Source organism: Meleagris gallopavo, chromosome 9, assembly GCF_905368555.1.
Source record: "Meleagris gallopavo chromosome 9, MGAL_WU_HG_1.1, whole genome shotgun sequence".
Lineage (NCBI taxonomy): Eukaryota > Metazoa > Chordata > Aves > Galliformes > Phasianidae > Meleagris > Meleagris gallopavo.
In genome coordinates, this window is record NC_139412.1 from 17,286,444 (window position 1) to 17,308,401 (window position 21,958).

Genomic DNA, 21,958 nt, shown 5'->3' on the forward strand with positions numbered 1-21,958 from the left:
ATGCATGCCATGGCCATGATATGAAAGGTCCCGGGCACACACTGCTCTACTGAGGGCACGCCTCTAGGGCCAAGCTCTGTGAGCTGATGTAGCCAAGGAAGAAACAGGAAAACACCCAACATTTCACAGCATCCTAGGGGGTGCACTGGGGAGAGGTTTGAAGCACTGATTACACGAGACAGCCCACACGATTCCCTTCTGGTTCTGGGGTCCAGTGCTTTCACAAACCATCTCAGTGTCTGTGTTAGCTTAATCCACTCCCAGCAACAATGGTTTCCTCACTTGGATCCCAAAGGGACTGGAGTGGCTGCAAGCGCCCGGCGCAGAGCTTCCTCTCTGAGTCATAACCTAGATTCATTCATCAAAAGGCTCTTTGATATGCTGCAAAGAAGCTCCTGCCTGCCTTATTCACAGCAGCTTCTGGGCACAGCCCTTTGGAGAGCCAGCTCACTGCTTCAGACAGTGACATAAGGGGCTTAGGGCTCTTTGAGGAATCCTTGTTAAATCACCTGATTCTGAAAGTGTGCTTCATTGGACAGGCCAATTAAAGTCTAACAAAGTCACTGCACTGAGATCCCAACAACAGGACTAACGAGCCGGCTGTGCCAACCCACACAGCAGTAGCGGGGCTGTCTGCACTTCAAAAGCATATTGTTCCTACTGCAGCAATGCACGCTGTTCCCTATTTGTATTCCCTCTCTCTGATCCAGATGTGCAGCCTTCGCTCCTCTCCAGTACAACTTATTTCCTCCAGCCTCACCTACCAGGGGTGACGCTTTGCAGAGCTTGCGAAGGGTGGCAGAATGGAGAGGGCAGCGTTTGGCAATGTGTTTATGTTTTCATGTTGAATGAAGAGAAGCAAGAGAGAACAAAACCCTCCGGCTTCTTCTAAAGTAAATGAATCCTATATTAATTAGCTTAAAGAAGTCATTCCAGACTTCTTCATTCCGCATGCCTACGCTATTGCATTCAGTCAAAAGCAAATCTGCAATTAAACTACCTAATCCACTGCTTTTTCTAAATTCCATCACTTATCAGGGTGGAAATCAAATGTTTATCAATACAGGAAAACATCCAGCAGGTACTTGGGAGCTGCAGATGGTGGGCAGAAGAGCTAAGTTGTAGAAGGAGTAGAATTCACGGTGCTCAGCATCAGTGACTTAATGCCTTGGTGAAGCTGGACTTTTCTCTAGACAGTCACCCTTTGCTTATGTGGTTTCTTAACCACCTTAAGTATGACAGAGGGCAAAGCTTTTAAGGAAGCTTGATAAGTAAGTTTGGAATATAATTATCTATGTAGTGTAGTTTAATTACAGCTATTTTACCTGGGATCTCAAGCAACATAAACATTTCTATTTTTAAACTATGGTTTGCTCATACTTCAGTGACCAAATCTCTTACCTGTGGTCCAAGAATAAAAACTTCCACTCCAAACTATGCCTCGATGTAAATTCTTCACATGGCTCTTCAACATTGCAGAGCTCCTGCAAAACAGTTGGCTCTTTCAGACATTTAATTCTGCACAATGACAAAAGGAGTCCTCTCTCAAGACCAAGAATGCATCATTTATAATATGATATATAACAAACCCTAGCAAAACACAGTGCTTTAAAAGCACTTGGCTCCTCTTCCTCCAAAGAATGCATTAACCTTGTTTTATAGAGGCAGAAACTGATGAAAAACGGCTGAACAATTTATCCTGTGCTGAGTCTCAGAGCTCAGATAAATAGTCTGAGGGCCTCATCTGCAGCTGAAATTCCCCAATTTTGTGTGAACACTGGCAGTGACAGGTGGATGGCAGAGCAGGCCTGGCCTCGAGCTGGCCTGGCCAGTGCTCTCTGCAGTGAAAAGCACCTCTGCTCATCATCCCTGTCCTTGCTGCACTGTGCCACAGGACACAGCCACCACGTACTGCAGTGCTCAGGGCCTCGAGGTGCTGATGGCATTTTTACACAAAGGAGCAGCGGGCTCTATTCCTTCAGCAGCTCCAACATTTCAAGCAGTTTAGCTGAGCCTGCTGCCCTGAAGCTGCCATCACATGGCCACCTCTTCTCAAATGCAACTCCCATTTTACACATACTCTTTCCAAAATAAACATCACCTCCCGCTCCCAGGGCCTCAGCATGGCCAGTCTGTGTCAGTGGATCATAGAATCACAGAACATAAGGGTTGGAAAAGACCACCACCCAGTGCAGGAGTAAGGCAGTTGGGAGAGCCCTCACCTTTAAGAACTGTGGTGTGACGAGACGAACTGTCGCTACGAGGCAAATCTGCTCCTCTGTGGCTGACCTGAAAGCTCGTGCAATAGCTGACTCAAAGCCATTACAGGAGGGTGTAGGCACTAGACACAACCAGACAATTTATTTAAGAAGAAAAGGAAGGAGACTTTTCTTTTCATGTCAGGACAGGTGCAGTGACTGATGAAACCCAAGCAACAAACTCCTACCCACACCACGATGCCACACTGATATACACTGATGTTATCCAAAGCATTGTCCTTTAGGCTGTACAGGGCTGCACCACCTACCCCTGGCTTGCAGGGAAGCATCACAAGTCGGCTCTGATTGCTCACAGTACGCAGCTACAGCCTCTTTGCTAGCATTTCTGCTTCAATCCCAGTGCATGTTTTGCAAGTGTCCCTTTAAAATCTCAAATTGCAAATCAAGAGGATATAGAAAGATCTACTGCATTATCATGGCCTGAGCCTTTTTTTTTTTCCAAAACAAAGGAAGTCATGACTGGATGACAAAAAATTTGGTGACCAAAAGGCCCCAGCGAAATTTTCACATGAAATCCAGAAATTTCTCCTTTTCTTAGGTTTGCTTTGCAGGAAATAGCACCTTTTTGAAGCTCAGAATTTGAGACAGCCAAGATTTTATGAACTGCTCAAACTATTTCATTTTTTAAAAAGTGTCACTCAGTTGTCACAAGTAAAACAGAACAACGTGTTTCTCCAGTTAACTGAGTCAGTAGACTGATCCACAACAGGCAGTGAATCAAATGGAGGGGGGGTGGTCTGGTGCCCCTTCTCTAACCAGCAGCTTGCCCAGCTCCTTTACATGAAAACCTCTAACAGACCCACAGCACACTCCAACCCTGCTGTCTACAGCCTGTTCAGCACGTAAACAAGGCTTTACGTGGCTACAGAAGAACACAAAATTAAGAGAGAGGCTAAGGAGTAGCGGTAGGCTGGAGATGTTACTTACCATGAGTAAAATATTTAAAATCCACTACAAATTTCACATATTCGTATGTCAGAGGTTCATTTGGATCTAAGCTGCCTCTCGCTAAATGGCAGCAAAACTCTACTTGCTTTTCCACTGGAAAGAGAGAAAGAGAGGGAGACATCAGCAACATGACCAGAACTTCAGCATGCTTAATATATGAACTGTGTCCATGTTTTCAGACCCACCCTGCCACTGTTGAGATGCCTCAGATGGCCCCAAGCAAGCAGATAAGGAAGCAACGATCAGCTGGCTCTGCTTTAGGATGCATGTGGTGGTACCTGTGGCTGTGCAGTACCCAGCTATGCTGGGGCTGAAGTCAGTGGCAGCTGCCCCTGGCACAGTGGGGACAGTCTGGGAGCAGGACAGCAGCCAAGAGCAGAGAGCCAGGTGGGCAGCTCAGATAGGAAGGCCGCTGCTTACATTGCACGGAGGGCTTCTCGAGTGTCCTGAAATATGCCAGTTTCTACAGAACAAGCCTGCCAAATCACTTTGGGATTTCTCCTGCCCTCATTCTTCCCCCAGACCCCAAACTCCTTTCACAGGCTTACTCCCACTCTGGGAAAAATACCTAATGAGGACACTTTCCCTCTGTCCTGTGAGCCAAAGCAAAGAGTAAAGTACGCACTGTCCAAACCGAGCATGGGCAGCAAGCAGGAACATTAGCGGATGTTCTGCATCAAACCTCAGAATATTCACAGAGGCAAAGCAGCAGTGGAAACGGGAGAACTAAATAGCTGGGAGCTCCCTCTGGGAACTGTTTGCCTGTGGCAAATCTCCTTCATCAACAGATGAGCAAAGAGCTTACCGTTTAGAAAATCAGCTGCAACGGGCTCTGTCATGAGCACATGTGGAGAAAGGAGCTTGTACACCTCGCTCTGCTCCCGCTCAGGCAGAAAGTTTAATATATTTTGGTCCACCAAATCTGACTGATGCAAAAGAATGCTTTGTCATGTTCAACAGCACAGGCTGACACAACCACACATGCTTTCATCCTACAGCGGAGCACAGATGCTGCCAATCTACAGACTCTTAACACAAGGATCTAAGGCAGAATATCACCCTTAGGTTATCTTACCCCCAGGCTGCCATCTATTTGCAGAAGGCTGAACGGGCCCCTGAGGCTGCCCTTCAGTTCAGCCACATGCAAGCTGGAGGAGTTCTGGTACCACAGAAACACATTTATCATTTCAAACTGAAAACTGAAACCTTTCCCTTTGGAAGCATGAGACAGAAGTGGGACAGCTCCTGCTCACCTCCTCCCCTGGCCTTTCAGGCTGACTGGCAAAATTAACTTGTCCTGCAAGTGCCCCGGTGCTGATGAACACACATGTCCTGACTAAAGGGGTTCTTCCATAATGTCAGCACATATTTGTTTCTCTGCACATCAGGATGTTCAGACAGGTTAGGATACTCAGGCTCAAATTTGTCCTCACATAGCATAATCTATGCCAGATAAAAACAAGAAATGTTTTTGAGGAGCCAGCAGAAGCTTCCACACCCAAGAGAAATGGGTAACTCTAACATTTTCGGTACTAAAAACCCTGGGCTCAAAAAAGAACAACCCAATGCCATCAGAAGAGCAAACATTTTCACCTGAAATTGTCTGAGAAGAGCTTCAGCACACAGACATGAGGTTTTCCACATACCTGGTGGGATAACCACCACCCCAATCCTTCTTCAGACATGCAGTCAGGTGGTGAGCTACGAGGACAGTGATTCTACACAGATTTTTTAGCTAAATGGCAGACCCTGAGACAGAACCACAGGCTCCTGAGAAGCTTCCTAAGAGTTTGTGGGTTTATCCATCACTCACAGTCATCTGGCTCTTTGGCTGCAGTGACAGGGCTGCGTTAAGGCAGGAGAGCCATCCTGCAATGCACTGCATTGTCAGAACTTACCGGTAAGTGCCCAAGCAGAGATGAGACACTATCAGATACATAAATAATAATCCCATCGGTGGTAAGAGCGATGAGGAAGCCATCTAATGCCTAGATGAGACAAGATGAGACAAAAGGAAAACAAAAGAATTACACACCGGAGCAACTTCCTACAATAAATAGGCTAAATTACTCCGTGGTTTTAGACTGTTGGATTCTAAACCCAACATAAATCCCTTATGGCAATGATAGTTCAATGTGGGGGGGAAAAAAAAGGTGCTGTTTAATTCAGCATTCTTTGTATATTTTCTTATTTGCTCATTAATACCAAATTGACTTCTATTTTGCACCCAGTACTTATTTTATATGAAGCAAGACAGTGGTGGTTAAATTTTCTACACCCACACAATCCTGGTGACTTCAGTCACTTCATTATGTGTTCTGAATTGCACAACAGTTAACTAATGAGTGTGTAAGGAGATGTTAGATATAATCACAGCAGAACCGGCACGATGGATGGATGGACAGATGGATGGATACTGTTTTTTAGCAATCCACGACTAATGGACATAGATCAAAGGGCAAGACTAGGGACAAGATCTAAAGCCTTATTTAATTTGCTTAAAGCACTCATTTTCTAGGCAATTGACGTGACAATTCAAAAATTTGTTTTCCCTCTCTTTTTCACAATTTTGGTCTATGGCCTGGAATTCATGTTCTCTGTGTCTTCTCAGTCTCTGCATCTGCTTTCTTCTTTGAAAGGCTCTTCACAACACCTTCCTGTGCTGCTGATCCAGGCTCTGTCCCTGTTCTGTAACACTCCCAAGGTCCTGGTCATCTGACCTGCAGCCAGCATCGTGCACAAAGCCAGCCTCTAAAGCCATCATTAGGCTGCTCTGCAGCCCAGTTTGCAGGGATACAGAGATGCCATGCAGAAGCAGCACCCAGCAGTGTCCACTGCAGCTAATCACTCCCTACCTCACTGACTCCTTGCTTTTCATAGAAATAAGCCCTCTCTGGGTAGAACCACCAACTTTATTTAAGCTGGTCAATGAGCTCAACCCAGCGCACCAGAAGTTATTAGAGGGCTCACTCCCCTGTCACATCTAAGAGCGAAATTTGTTTTGGTTCAGCTGGAACAAACTGGCTTGTTTGGTAAGAAATTCCCAGAAAGAACGAACAGACTTTTCCAGGGAGGTGAGTCATGGCATCCTGATGAAAAGGAGTAACGAAGACACTGCCGCACCTCCCAGCACAGCCCAGCATACACCCTGATTCTGGTGGGGTAAAGAGCAGCAGCACAGAAGTCCTCACCAGAGGAATGTGCAGTACAAAACCAAAGCTGCATCCTTAAGAAAGGAAAAACGCAGGCTCGTTGGGTGTTTCTAGAGCCAAATACGGGACAAACTGGTCTTCATTTCAAATTGAAATGCCCTTTTTCTTTAAGGGGAAGCAGTCATATTTTTAATTCTATGCCTGCAAAGCATTTAACACAACGCTGGTCTCTATCAGGTTTGGATTAGATGTGCCAGCAGAGGAGAAATCATTAACACGGGGACCCACAGGTGAATGGAACTGCATCTCTGAGCGACTCCCCTGAACTGATTAGTTCTCACTAATCTGTGGGGCTTTAATTTCTTCTTACCTCTAACATCAACTGGGTGAACTCCTCGTTGCTAAGAAATGAAGGCTTCCAGTCTTGTCTAATCTCACAGGCTTCTGTCTGTGCTGTGATTTCTTGAAGAAAAAAGCATCAAAAAAGCAACATTGCTCATAATCACCGGGACTTTTTTTTTTTTTTTTCCATTTTCAAGTAACACAATTTCTTTTAAGAGGCTTTCAGAGGAATCAGCCTCAGATCATTCTCCGCACAAAGCCTTCTTACTTGCAACACTCCATTTTCACATCATCACAATGCAGACACATTAGAAACCAAGAAAAGGAAGAGGGGACATTTGGGGCAGGCATGTGCCCTCAGTACCTTTCTGTTTCTGTAAGAAGTCGATGGTCCTCTGCAGTATGGTGGATTTGTCCATCTTGAGAGGGTGGCCGTGTCCCTGCAGCATTGTGCAGAGCTCTTTAATGAGGACATTGAACTGGTCTCTCCTCTTCTTTTCAGATTTGTTGCGTGATGCCCTGCATGACAGAAAGGTAAATGTCACTCAGTAAAATGAAGGGTCTGCAGCTCAGCACAAGGCCCCATCTCAGCAAAATGCTTTAAATACAGGAATCTGAGCTTCTGCTGGGACTGCTCACTTGTACAAAATTAGGCTTGGGTGTCAGTGCAGTGTTGGTGCTTGGAGCCTTGCAGCAGAACTGAACTCTCTGTCAGCAAGCAATGCCTGCAAGTAGCAAATACCATTTACAGGCATTTAAGCCTCCTTACGTCCATCTCTGCAGCATTTCTTACTCTTTCAGAATCAGGGATGACTACACAAAGGTGAAATTTCTCCAGTAAGAAAGTCCTGGCACCACACACTGCCTTTTTGCCCATTCTTGCTTTGCACTTAGTATACAAGCACGTAAAGGTCAAAACAAGAAGGCTGCCTCCTTCCTGGATCTGTAACTGCAGAAGTAGCTTGTTGCCAGAGAACACTGTGCAGAGGCAACTTGACTGCAGAATAAAGTCAAGTACAAGCTCTCCTATCTGGTTTTGAAAATCTGCAGTAGCAGCAGCACGACTTATGAAATTGGGCATGTTAAGAGTCTGGCTGAGGAAACCACAGACTAGTTTTCAGCTTGCATTAATGCAATTTAAGAATGCTTTTATTAGAGTTTTATTAGGGAAGAAAGTAAATCCATTCAGTTTCTTCCAAAACGTTCTTTCCAAAGCTCATAGCTCAGATAATGCTATTTTCATACAACCCCTTCTAGCAGTCATTAATTTTCTTTACAAGCGTATTCATGACAATACATGCTCCTGTGCTCCCAACCAAGGGTGGTATGCAGCAAGCATTCCTGTTCACATTCAGGTTGGCATTCAGAGATTCTCACACACGGCATTTGCAGCAGCCCTCTCTGTTTTGGCACTGCTGTTTGATGAGTAATTAAAACAGAGCCAAGCTCCTCTGGAGGGAGACCAGCTCTGCCCTGTGCTAAGCAGCACTGCCCCAGCTAAGGCCAACAAAATCACTGGGATGATAAACAGCTATAGGATAACATGAGATTCTGAGAGCAAGGCAATAATCCAAGGAGCACTGAGCTTGAAAATGCTGACATAATTACATTGTATGTGGTCTGCTGTACATGGCCTGAAAACCACAGAATTTTGCCTCTGACATGAGTGTCCCAAGTACTTTTTCAAGCATCACACAACACAGCATTTACAGCTCTTCCCTGGGAGAGCTCCCATGCTCCGTGCACCCCCTCATACCTCTTTGCCCTGTCCTTCTCATCTTCATCCATCAGTTCGTTTACACAACGCAGGGCTCTGGAAGGAAAGGACAGAAGTACTCACTGAGACACTGCCTGATCTTTCTGAGGATGTCAGATCACAGAGCTTACTGGTTTGTGTCTTATGACCTCCTGGATGGTTTTATCATCTACGTCCCCAGCCTCCTTTCCACTACTTAGTTTCTTGCTTATTCTGACCAAAGGTTTGAGGAGTGAAACCCATATGCCCAAACTGGAAAAGAGTCAGCAGCCCCCAGGCTGCCCTTGGAGTCCCCCTGTGAAATGGCCCCAGTCCCAAGCAAGCCCAGCTAGCACCTGATAGAGCCAGAGAAACGCAAGGGATGGGGAGCCCAACCAGTGCCCTGCTTTCTGCCCAGCTTCTCCCAGTAAACGTAAGAGCTGACCTCATCTTGGTGTCTGGGCCAGGCAGCACTGTTTGGCCTGCCTGGGGGAGCCAGCCTGGCTGCTGAAGTTCATTGCAGTGCTTAAGAAGCACCTGAGATTTCTATCCTGGTGCAAGGGCATAGGAGGAAGGAGGAAGCTGTGCTGATCCACAGGATTAGTATTAGGCAACAGCAAGGTATGATCCAAGGGACAATATGAGACAGGTTCACCCGAACTGCCCTGCAGCCATCGCCTGCTGTTGGCTCCACCCCCCCTCCAGCTGTGTCCTACCATGGGGACTCACAGCCAACACTTCAAGCTAGAGCCATTCCTTAGCTGGCATCACCCAGGGAATAGAAGGGAACGAGAGCCAGCCTCCCCAGGGCCAGCCTGCAAGCAGTCACCATGGGCTGCTGCCTGTGGTGTATGCTAGCTGCTCCTGCAGCACAGCAGGTGAGAACAGTTGGGGCCAATTACCAGGAAGGATGTGGTACTTTCAAGACCCATGCAATGATGGCAAATTCAGCACAATGAGGGTGATCTCTTCACTGGGGGCTGGTTCTCACTGGCTCTGGTTGGTAAATCAAAATGAAACCATCCACAACCGAGAACAAGCCAAAGATGCTGCTCGTGGTATCTAAAGGGCAGGAGACAAGTGGACGGAGTTGGGCTCTAAGGTCCAGTGACATGACAAGGGGCAGAGTGCACAAACTGCAATATGGGAAGTTCCACACCAACATAAGGAAGAACTCCTTTCTCGTGAGGGAGCAGAACCCTGGCACAGCTGCCTGTAGGGGTGGGGGGTCTTCTTCTCTGGAGATACTCAAACTCAATGGGACACGTTTCTGTGCCACTGCTGTAGCGAACTGCTTTAGGGGGATTGGATGTGGAGCTCCAGAGGACCCTTCCAACTCTTACGGTTCTGTGATTCTGTCACAGTCACCCTCCCCTCTCCTGCTCTGGGGCCAGGAATCCCCTCCTTGCAGGAGACGTGGGCAGAGGAAACTGTGTGACTTCTTCAGTCCCCAAATGTGAATGCACTCCATGTGGAGGGAGTGGTTCTCACTGCCTGAGTCACTGCAAGCTAACAGCCAAGTGAAACATTACCTGCTCTACTCCTCAGATTCATCAGTCCAGACTGACGGAGTGGGATTAACACTTCTTATCACCATGTAAATAGAGACAGAGAAAAATTAATCCTGGAAGGAAAAGCAAATCGAGTTAAAACAGAGTTGCAAACAAGACATAGCATAAAGAGCAGCAATGACTGCAAGCTGAAGAAGTATGACGGCACAGATGAGGATTGTGCACGGGTGCGACCGTGAGCACTCTGGGGCCTGGTGCTGGGACCAGACCTGGGGCTGCTGGTTTGTCTGCATCTGCTTGCCCAGCTGCTGCTGGAGGAACTGAGGGGCCATACCTGACAGCTTCACCGAGCAGAGCCAAACGCTGTGCTTCCAAATTTAACAAACTTTTAATGCCCCTGAGGCCCTACTTTGAGTCACAGCTTCATCACCACTTCTGTTACCTTTAGACTGCTCAAGACACTGCAAAATGCTGACATCACCAGTACTTGTAGCCACAGTGACCAAGCAAACATGCCTACATTTCTGATAACCCGAAGGAGAAGCAATAGCTTTCTCCCTTCTCAAAGCCATGAAAGCACCTCAAAGGGAAAGGAGCCCAGGAAGACCCCGAAGAGCCACTGTGCAATACACATGACAGGCACTGGAGAGGGCAGAGGTAGAACTCATTGTGTGCGACCCACTGCTAACCACCAGGAGCCTGTCCAGTGGTACGGGGACAGGGCTTTGTAGGGGAATAACAGGCCAAACTCCTGCTCACTGCAGCTTAGAGGAATATGTCAGTCTGTCTGCTTGGCTCGAGAAAACTGTGTGACAGGGGCTTATCCAGCGCAGTGCAGATGTTACCTAGAAGGGGAAATGAAGCTCCTGACATAGCATTAGTATGAGAGTAATGCATAAACATTTCAAGTGTTTCAGCCATAAGAGATTCGGGAAACTGTGCAGCTGACACCAAGTTGTCACTTTCAGTTCAGAACACAAACTTCCAGGGAAAACCTTACACAACGACTGGTCTCCTCGGTGAGGCTGCAGCTGAGAACAACAGCTACGTAATGAGCTCAGGTACAGCAGCCCTACTCTGCCTTGTCTCATGGCAGCCCTATGCTGGTCAAATTACAAGCTCCTATCCCAGTTCAAAAGGAACATGTGATCTTATTTGCTATCCTATTGACCTACATTACAATTGAAATTCTTATCTTGACTGCTGCTTCTCATGGTCAGTGCTATTTTTTCCAGATTATATCATTGTTTCTCCTCCAGAAGGATGACCCACATTGAAGTTTTTCTAACTCTTACTAAGTTCAAATATATACAGCTGAAAAGAATATTATTTTTAAAACAGTGAGTTGTATTTAAAAAAATACCTGGATCTACACTAACAGGTTTATTACAGTTTTTCAGAAAACATTTTTCATACACAGGCCTAAGCACAGAATCATAGAATGGTTTGGGTTGGAAGGGACATTTAAGATCATCTAGTTCCACCCCCCTACTATAGACAGGGACACCTCCCTCTAGACCAGGTTGCTCACAGCACCATCCAGCCTGGCCTCAAATGCTTCCAAGGAGGGGGCATCCACAGTCTCTCTTCTGTGCAACCTGTTCCAGTGTCTCACCACCATCATCGCAAAAATTGAGTCAAACAAAAGGATTCATTCTGGGTTTCGAGCACAAAGCTCTGCACAGAAACCTCTCCGTTGTCTTGCCCATTGGCTATCTGACAACTGAAAGCTGCCAGGAACCAGACAGGATCTAGCTAGTGTCACCAAGCCTAAGTGAGGAGCAGGGCTCCAGTTCCCTGGTCTCCAGCAGAGCTTCTGCATCCCACTGAGCGTGGCCAACAAAGGTGAGGGGCGATGAGCCTGCCTGCATCTCTCCTGAATGAACGATGTCCCTGGTCAGTGCCAGCCCAGGCTCAGACAAAATAAATGGCCATAAAAGAAGTCACAGGCTCAAATGCACGGAGAAGCTTTTTGCATGATGCAGCAGGATGGTGAGCTATTAAAAGTCTCAGCAGAGACACCTAAGGACAAAATATTCTTAGCCGGATTAAGAACTTCAGGACTACATTTAGCTAAGTGCTTTTTGTCTTGTTATGAGCCAGTGCTAAACATAGCAACCAGAATACTTAAGAATAGTTTCATAAGGGTTGTATACACTCCTCAGCAAGGTAAGGCACTTAGCACTACTGACAGCAGTGTGTCTGCATGCTAAGAGTATTTTAAATAGCTCCAGATAGAATCTCTTTGACCTTAACTGTATTAACCAGATCAAAATTTATTTATTGCCTCCTGAAAATCCTCTCCTGCAGCAGTCGGTGAGAAGGACTCCTGAACTCTCCGGACAGGTGAAGAGAGGACACCTGTAGTACTTGCCAGCATCCTTTTCTGTGCTGCCACCATGGCAGGTGATGCTCAGTATTGCCACCAAGAAATGCACATCCATCGTTGCATCCATCCTATGAAGAGGGAAAGATTTGTTCTTTCCTTGCACAGAGTGTCCCAAACAACGCTCGGAGCATTTTACGGGCAAGCTGTATTTCAGACTTTTCAAATATCACCATATTTAAGGTTGTTGCCAGGATTACAGAAAGGGCAATGGAGTACAGCAGTCTTAACAAGACAGTGGGCTGCTCAGACTCACCCAAAAGCCGAAGTGCTGCTTTACCCTTTCTGCAATGTATGGCACAACTTTCTGCTGAACAGGGAATGGGAGAGAGAATGTTTTTTAATTCTTTGTTTTGCAGAGTTGTTTGATTTCAGGTGCTATCTACAACTGCAACATTTTGAGTAAAGAAAATGATTATTTATCATGTAGCTGTAAAACATCATGTTACCTTAAGGATATATCTTAAAGGAATACAGGATTAGTAAGAATTATGCCCTGAAGCCAACAGCTCATATGAATGCTTCAGCACAGCTTTAATGTTAAAGGTTTGGCTATACCACTGATGGCAAGATAGGAATTGCTTGGTGAGTGTGATGCTGCTGATTTCTTTGTGATTGGGAGCTTTCATCAGTCTCCTAAAATCAGCCCTGACCCCAGCTAACTGGAATACTTTTTCCACCTGTATCAATTAAAAATATTCTCTATGCAAAAGAAGTTGGTTATGCTTTCATTCAAACTTTCATAGAACTTTGCATGTGAGTGACGTACGGCAGTTAGGGATTCTTCAAATCCATACCATAAGAAATATTTTAATTATGGAATTACTTCCACAGATTTTACACACAACGAATTCAGCAGAGAGCCCTCAATCACAAGCAGCAGCACTTTGTGGCACAACGTAGCCATAAATAAGAGAGATAATGCGTTCTCCAGCAAGACGATTTATATGTCAATATGCCAATTCTTCCAGAGGCAACGGGAGGGCATGGCTGTGGCTGACAGCTAAACAGCTGATTTGATTTTTAAAAGGCAGAATTTAACCTTTTCAGTAAAGTGTTACTGATTCAATTATAGGATGCTAATGTAAATGACATTTGAAAAACCAGTGAATGCCTCCGAATGTTTCTGGCTGCTCTGCACGAGGCAAGTGCTTGACTGAGATGCGGTGCTCTCGCACTGCCCAGCCACTCACCATCACACCAGGGAATGCTGCAGCTTTCAGGGAACTGCGCCCTTCTCAAAAATGGTTTCTCTCCACCTCCTCGTTCCTTATCTGTCATCTCTGTCTTCCTGTTGCTTTCCTCCATGTCCTTGCTTCCCTTTTCTCTTATTTAACATAGAATGCTGTGTGCTGTGTTGGGTCCATCACTGCATTACAGACATGGAGGCACTGGAGAGTGTTCTAAGGATGGACTGTGGAGCTGTGAGGGCTGTGGAGCACAGGTGTGATGGGGAGCGGCTGAGGGAACTGGGATGGGTCAGTCTGGAGCAGAGGAGGCTCAGGGGAGATCTTAAAGCACAGCTCCCTGAAAGGAGATGGTGGTGAGGTGGGGGTCGGCCTCTGCTCTTACTTAACCAGTGGTAGGATGAGCAGTAATGGTTCTAAGTTGCTCCAGGGGAGACTTTGGTTGGACATTAGGAGAAATTCCTTCTCAGAAAGAGTGCTGAGGTATTGGCACAGGCTGCCCAGAGAGGTGGTGGAGTCACCGTCCCTGGAGGAGTTCAAGAAAACGGTGGGGCAGATGTGGCACTGAGGGACATGGATAGTGGGCACGGTGGTTGTGGGCTCCTGGCTGGATGAGACGATCTTAGTGGTCTTTGCCAGCCTTAAGGACACTATGATTCAAAAGAGAACATCAGGATGCCCTCAGTCCTGCCAAGCTGCCCAGCAGTGGGAGCCCCAGGTTTGCCCAGGCCCGAGGCACACACACAATTCCCCAGCTGTTTTGGGACTGCTGCCTTGGGGACCACACCAGCGGGGAGCAGGTAGGGTGTCCTCAGCACAGCAGGCTGTGCCACACGGTGCTTTCCTGCCAGACACCTAACCCCAGATTTCAGCCACAAACTTCCATTTTCAACCCATGCCTATATTGTCACACAGCATCCCTGCAGAAACTGGAACAAGGGAGTGGCAGAGAGAGCCAAAAATTAGGTGTCCTCTTCTGTTCATCTGTCAGCAGGGAACCTTTTCTGCCTGCCCCGTAACTGCAGCACCTCGATATGCTTCCTGAGCTGCAGATAGCCCTCCCTGCTGCACCGAGCTCTGCATTACGCTTGTTACCTGTGACAGATTTATGACTACATTCATTACAGCAGCAACAGCTTCAGAAAGAAGCTAAGAGGAGCCCAAAGAAAATGGATTACAGAAAACAATTACACCACAAAGAAGGCTGTATCAGAACACTGTGATTCAGCACAGAAACGAAGCGAAATGAAAGATGCGGGGAGGAACAATGCTGCTGCAGGTTTTCTCTTTATTTTTTTTGGTTTGGTGTTTTTTCTTAACTAGGATATGCTGTCTTCTGAGAAAGGGAAAGGGAAGAGAGATTAAAAACATGAACAGACACTTGAAAAGAAGAGATGATTACTGGAACATCGTGTTCTCTAGGATTTTTGTCAGATCCTGGAGAAAATAGCCAGCCAACTTTATTCTGTTCCAGCAATTTGCAAAGCCTCGAAGGCTAAAGAAACAACTCCAGAGAAGATTATTTAAAAATCTCCAGGGTTTCTGTAACAAGAAGAGCATGCATTTAATTAATTCTATCAATTTGTCTAATAGCCTCTTAAGATTCTCAAAACACGGCCAAAGGCAGGAATGCCCGTTAGCCCCAATAGCACAAAACTACAATTCCACTGCCATTAGCAGGGGAGGATAAAAATAAGTATGCAAATAGCATTTCTGCAGTCTTGGATGAGTACCTGTGTTTATCTTCAGTTACTACAGGAAAGGTGAATGTCTGCTGCACTAGAAAACACTGATCATGCATCTAACCTATAAATACGTTGCTAACAACCTGGCTCATTCAGGCACTGTACTTTCAGACCTGGACACTTAGAGCCAAATAATCCTCAAATAGTAACACACAGACAGTTCTCCCTGGTGTGGAGCAGTAGCAAAGGCAGTTGTTCACAACAAGTTCTCCAGCAGAAATTGAGACGTGCTCTCACATGACCATTTCCAGGAAAGGCACATGGAGACAAAGATGCAGTAAGACTGAAATCTCACAACCAGAACTCTTTTTCAACAGAATGTTCTTCAAAATTTCCAGAAAAGATGCAATTTCTTAAAGTTCTGGTTTTGTTTTTGTTTGATCCTGACAGCGCAAGGGCCTGTGGGAATGCACAGACACACAGACATACGAGGGTACTTCCACCATATTCACTTCTCTGGCAAATCACAGAAGGTAATGATTTTGTGTGTGTGGAGGTTAACACAACAAATTTCAGCAATGATAAAAGCAGCTCCAACAAGCTAAAATCAACAAAAACACAAAACAAAACACCAACTTGATTCTGCAGCTTAAGCAAGTTGGGCAACATCTGGTCATAAACCCATAGCTCAGATTGCGGAAACAGTCATGGTTTCATTCAGCATAGGTTCAGAGCAAACCATCTTGACAGAAGAACCCAATGGTGTCTGGTAGCCAAGCAGTGCCAGACCTGTGCCCATGGTGGTTGTGCACAGCCCCACGCTGCCTGCAGCAACCGTCCTCACGACTGACAGAAGTTTCCAAGAAGACAGCTTCTTGGGCTGTCTGTTTTGGCAGCTGTGTAAGTACTAAGGCCAACATGCCAAAGCTGTCCTTTTGGATGTGTTATCCTTAAATATCACTCAGACTTCCAGGCTGGATGGGGCTTTTGGTGACCTGGTCTGGTGGGAGGTGTCTATAGGTACCTATAGCAGGGGGTGCTGGAACCAGTTGACCAGGTCCCCTCCAACCCAAACCATTCTATGATAGTTTTCTTTACTATGCTTGAAGCTCATCCCATAAAGTTTGTATGTCACTGAACTAACTTCTCTTAGGCCTTGTGCTCTGCCTGTGTGCAGAATAAATGCAATCATTACACAGTAAAGGAAAACAGCAAACTCTTCAAGCTAAATACCTTCCCCTATACTTCTGCCAGAGAGAGGCCAACCCTCAGCAACCACCAATGAGTGGCAAACAGTTTGCCAAATGAGAATAGAACCATTCATGTACTTAGCTGTTCTCTTTTTCTGCTCAATACATTCTTTGGTTTTCAGTTTCTTTGTAGTTCTCAGGCATATGTACAAAATGTGTTTCAAGTGATGGTGGATGGTACAGGTGAGGGAATGAGCATTTGGGCTTTGTGTTCACTTGTGCTGAATGTGCATGATGAAAAAATAACAGTGAGGCCAGAGGGCTGCTTAACTTGCAGAGTAAAAGCAGAAGCCTTCCTAGGGGACAGGTGTGTGTCCGTGATAGTTCCAGGACAACACTTCCAGACTGCTCAGCTCTGGGGAGGTGAAAAACGGGCTCCATGACACTCCTTCAAAGTCCATCTGCGGCAGACCTTAGAATCATAGAATCTTAGAATCACCAAAGTTGGAAAAGACTTCTAAGATCATCCAATCCAACCATCCTCCTTCCACTAATATTTCCCACTAAACCATGTCCCTCAGTACAATATCTAATCATTTCTTGAACAGTGACTCCACGACCTCCCTGGGCAGCTCCTTCCAGCCCCTGATCACTCTTGGAGTTTGGAGAGCTGCAGAAGAGGGGTACCATCCTATCACTTGTGAAAGTAGGATGGATCTACCATCTCTTTGACAAGCAAATCTTGGGGTGCTGCCTCAGGAACAAACTAGGTGGTGCCAGATGAACAGTGGGAGACCTTGGAAATCTGGTTCTTGTGCAGCTCCCTGGGATTTTCTATTAATCGTATCTACTTTTCTCATGCTATGCAAGTGGCTTGCTGCCATTCTTGTCCTCCTCTACTGCTTTTACAGTGCAGTCTACACAGTTATTACTGTTGTACAAGCAAGGAAACAAGGGCACACATTTCACTTCTGTCTTTTTTTAAGAGTGTACCAGTTTTAAGAAGTTGGATTTAAAACAGTAAGCATAGTTACAGCCTAATTTTCAGTAATGCTGAAACCTAGCACAAGTACCTACAAACAAGGTACATTTTGGAAAAGCTTGACCTAAATCATTGACCAAGGTCAGGCAGCAGAGTTAAGAAGTGAATCCAGATGTCCCGACGATTAGCCCTGTCTACTGGCACTCAGTCAAACCTTCCCTCCTAAAAAAAGCTTCCTGAAGCATCAGGCTGCAGTCTTAGAACTCCCTTAAATATGCAACACTGATAAGAACTGACTTTTAAATGAAGAAGGGAAAAAAAGCCAACACAGCAGTTCATTATTTTTTCCTCAGGTGACTGCTGAGTGAGCAGAGGAAGGAGAGCTCACTGACCCTAAACTCCTTCCAGTTAAAAATAAAAAATAAAAAAGAGATTCTTCTTCCCTTTTAAAACAACATGAAGAAAAAAAAATGTTCTGCCTCAGTAATCCTAGACCTGAGTAATTTAATCTGCCCTCTGTTGCAATCTGTTTTTCATGTGTATCACCAGCCTGGAATTTCTGGAACTCAATACATAAGGAAGCTATTAAAAAAAAAAAAAAGGAAATATTATGACAAAAGGATTAGAGATAGATCTAAACTAGATTGAAAGCCTCCCTGTAGAAGAGGAGAATTCAGCTGCTGATCCAAACTTACTGACTTCAACCCAGATCTCCAACTGAAGCACTGCCAAGATGATGGCATTTCCCAGCGCCAGCCCACCTCTCCGCTCCACTTTGGGCAGAAGGAAGGAGAGAGAAGGCCTGGGCCATGCAGTGCTCCAGCAGCAGGAGCGGAGAGGCACTCGTTATCTGAGCAGTGGTACAGCCCTACGTGAGAAATCTGCGAGAAAATTATAAAGAGCTTTAGTAGTTTAAATTCAAAGTCTCGCATGCAAGCTTGCCTAGAGTTTTATCTACTTATCCATTAAATGAATATCAAAGGATTCACTGCGGCTGAGCTAACTGACCTCATTTTATATCTTTGCCTTCACGCATCCAAGTTCAAGCCTAAGAAACTTCCTTCCCCTCTCAGTGTGTTCAGTTCCGCTGTGTTCTAGGTATAATGTGCATAAGTAAAAAGGAATTTAAACAAAGCGCTTACATTTCAAAATTTCATCTTATCCTCATTTGGCTCTGAGAATTTCAGCTGCTTCCCTTAAATGATCTGCTCACATCTGCTCTCCAGCTGAGCTGTGTTCATGCCCCACTGACCTTGCTGCTGCCATCGCTGTAATCTTGCGGCTGAGAATAACCAGCCACGCACCCCGACCCTGCAAGCGCCGAGAGCCTTTCCGAAAAGAGGAGGTACAAAAGAACCGACTTTTATGTAAGAGGGAAAAGAAGAAGTTCAGAGAAAAACTCACTCAGGTGAGTGATGGGAAGCGCACGCCAGAGCAGCCCCTCCTGCCCCCTCGGGGAAGGGGAACCGGAGGCGTCAGCATCTTGCAGGATTATGCGCTGCAACGGCAGCTGGCAGATATTCTTCTGATGCAGAGCACAGCGGCACCGTTCACACTCATTTGATTCTATTTGCTGCCGTTCCTATTCAACCCCGACTAATCCGATCAAGTTATTTCTTGGCCTGCGACTTAAAGCCGAGTAAGTAAACACTTTTCATAAGGTCTGAGCCCAATTGTTTCAAGTGTATGATTAAGCACTGGACATCAGCATTATCGTGAGAAAACTCATCTCATTACTCAGAGTTTCCCAAACACCTTGCAGTTGTCTTGAAGTGGTAATTTTCCATCTGTGTTTTAGTTTCTGCACGCAAATACATAAAATACAGTTACAATAGGGTCCCAAGACCAAGCACAGGTTTATTCTTCAGCTAGCTTTAAGACCAGCTCTTCTGAGCTGAGGATAGCTAATAATTGCCCCAGTTGGACTGCATGATGCATCTTCCAAGACTACCAGACTTCCTCCTTGTTTACTGTGAAGAAGACAAACGGACATTAAACACAGGCAGTAACCGCATACTGGACCAAGTAATGCTCTTTGGTAGTACCTGTTTTCAGTAACACTAGAGGACTTATGAACCAGCAAAGCTGCTGATCCAACCGTAATTCTATTATGGTTACACCAAGGATGGATTTGAGTTCTTGAAGCCTATACTTTTTTTTTTCAAGAAGAACTGCTGCCATGTACACTGCTGAAAGTGCTAATAATATAGCTGGCTTTCCTTCCTTCTTTAGAACAACCTCCACACCTTCTCTTTCTCTTCTGAGTCACACTTAACTTCATGTCCAACATTCTCTTGTGATGTATCTTGCCTGTGTCACTTCTGAACTAGCTCCTCAAAAGGGGTGATTTGTTCTGAAAGCTTCGGGAATAAAGAATATTTAAACAATCAACCACAACCATATTCCTCATTCTGCAGAGTACTGCAAATGTGCACTGGAAATTAAACAAGAAAGCAGAATTTTTGCCCTGAGAAACAAAAGGAGAGGATACACATCAACATATATCTCTCTCTTTTTTTACTTGCTACCATTTTTAGACTACAAATACGACAGCCACTGGAGCACTTTAATACTGGGTCATTATTGTTACACATACAAAGACCCAAGTCCTCATTCTGTCATACAGATAAGATATTCACACACATTTTTTCCCTTGCAGTTTTTTTACATGGCTGGCTGGATAATCAGCCAAAATAACGAAATATGACTCAGCACGGCTGACTGTCCGCTTGGGTTTGGGGATTCTGTTGGAGGCCTTTTTCTAAGCTCTGTAAGACCAGAAAAGATGTGTCCCTTCCAGACGACGTCCAAGCAAAAAAGATGTGAGTAAACACAGAGACTCTGGGGAGAGGAAGGGATGAAATAGACACGTTCCTGCTGTTGACCCTTGAAGTGGCTTGGTCTGACCCACGCTCCAGCCCTGATGCTACAGGAGGAGAGGCAGGGCAGCCACTGATGCTCTGACCCTGCCGGAGAGCACACAGTCCCTGATTACTTGCAGGCTGTCAAGAATTCCTCACCCCTGGCAGAGGGAAGGATGTGGGACAGAGATTTGGAAACATCCTAAAAGGATGAGAGACCATGAAATTAGGCATGTGTATTTTTTCTGGACAACAGAGTGCTCTATGTCGACTGCAACAATAGTGTGAGCATGCAGAACATTTTAAAACATGTTTTATTTCACATCTGCATTGGCCTAGGATTAAGAATCCTCTTATTCTGAGTGCAAACCAGGACTCAAACACAAGCAGTAAGTTAAACACATGGGTCCATCCCTCTAAGGGTAGCTCTCCTCTAGGCAGTAGCTAATGGCAGCAGCGGTGGGCAATACTCTCCTGCAGAGCATTCTGGCTATGAGGGCAGGGCTGCAAAGGACAATGGATCCACACCTTCAGACATAGATGCTCCCTGGTTCTCAGATTAGAGACCTGGCCAGCTGAAATGGCTGTGGCATCAGATAGCATCTCCCCTCAACAGACTGCAAAGTGTGCTGCAGAATGCAGGCCTTCATCTAGGAAGATTCGTTGGCACACCGCCCTGTGTAACTCCTGGGTGAAGGCAGTGGAGTTGGCTTGTGCCTTTCAGAATGAGGGCAGACGCAAATCTGTTACTCAGAGCTTCCCTGTCTGAAGAACCCTAAGCCACGTAGACCAGCAGGGCCCACACTGTGTTTAACACAATAAAATCAGGCTGTCTGAGAAGATAAACATCAGAACCAGCTCATGGAAAGAAAGGTACTGCCATGTACATGCCCACAAACCATAGGGTTAAAGGGGATCTTGTTTTTGTCAAAGTCGGACTACGTAACACCACCAAGGCCAGCACGACCCCTGACAAAGACTTACGCAGTGGCATGAAGCCAGCTGCAGAAGTTAAACGTGTCCATGACCTTTAGCTAGCAGTCCCAGTTTCCTCAGGATTTCACACTGTGTTGGAGAGGCAAATATCATCTGTACTCACTGCCTCCTTCTTCGTGCACTGCTGTCGTGTATGTCTCCTACAAACCACGAGCCAGCTTCACAGTGGTTTAGACTAAACTCAAGTGGGGAAAACAATCAGGCAGAAAGAAAAACAACCTCCCTCCTTCCTTCTCCTCCTCTCAACAGCTCCTCTGCAAAAGGTCAGCAGTAGGACTCCCTGTAAGCTCACAGAAATCAGCATCACGTCCTTCCTAGCATGAACGTTCCTTCCAGTTCCACTTACTTTTGTTGTCAGTAAGTGAGAATTGACAACTGCTCATGAAATTAAAGCTGTACCCCTAATTACTGCTTAATTACCACCAGGAGCAGCGGCCACTCTCCCTGTCACAGCCCAGCATCGGTGCCAGTGTGGGGCCAGGCCTAGAGCGACATTTGGGTGCTCGGACGGTCGCTTTCACGCTGACATTGAAACCTGTGCCATGATTGTGCCCTGGTGGCAAAACACGCAGGCCCTTCATACAGCCGGGATGCCACGGTGACCCACGGACCCACACTGCTTCCTTCAACACTGAAGTGTAAGCGAATGGGAAATCAAGTGTAGTACCACAAAATGCTTCTTGTCAATGGCGGAAGCTTGTTTA

At 45.9% G+C, this 21,958-nt stretch overlaps 1 protein-coding gene across 8 annotated transcripts in view; it reads right to left on the minus strand.

Moving 5' to 3' along the window:
- PASD1 (PAS domain containing repressor 1) overlaps window positions 1–21,958 on the minus strand; it is a 47,045-nt gene that overhangs the window by 15,770 nt on the left and 9,317 nt on the right. For 6 of the 8 annotated variants that reach the window (XR_014885021.1, XR_014885020.1, XR_014885019.1 and 3 more), the window contains exons 2-10: window positions 9,989–10,080; window positions 8,478–8,534; window positions 7,086–7,240; window positions 6,750–6,841; window positions 5,126–5,215; window positions 4,033–4,153; window positions 3,207–3,320; window positions 2,223–2,341; window positions 1,402–1,484 (exon numbers count right to left, since the gene is read on the minus strand). Coding sequence is in view for 5 of the 8 variants with exons in the window: in XM_085230765.1 (XP_085086891.1) it covers window positions 1,402–1,484; window positions 2,223–2,341; window positions 3,207–3,320; window positions 4,033–4,153; window positions 5,126–5,215; window positions 6,750–6,841; window positions 7,086–7,240; window positions 8,478–8,509 (806 nt within the window). In the remaining 3 variants the exon portion in view is untranslated. Of the gene's footprint in view, window positions 1–1,401; window positions 1,485–2,222; window positions 2,342–3,206; window positions 3,321–4,032; window positions 4,154–5,125; window positions 5,216–6,749; window positions 6,842–7,085; window positions 7,241–8,477; window positions 8,535–9,988; window positions 10,081–21,958 lie in introns of those variants that run through there. The other 2 variants (XM_085230764.1, XM_010715512.4) reach the window with 2 other exon arrangements.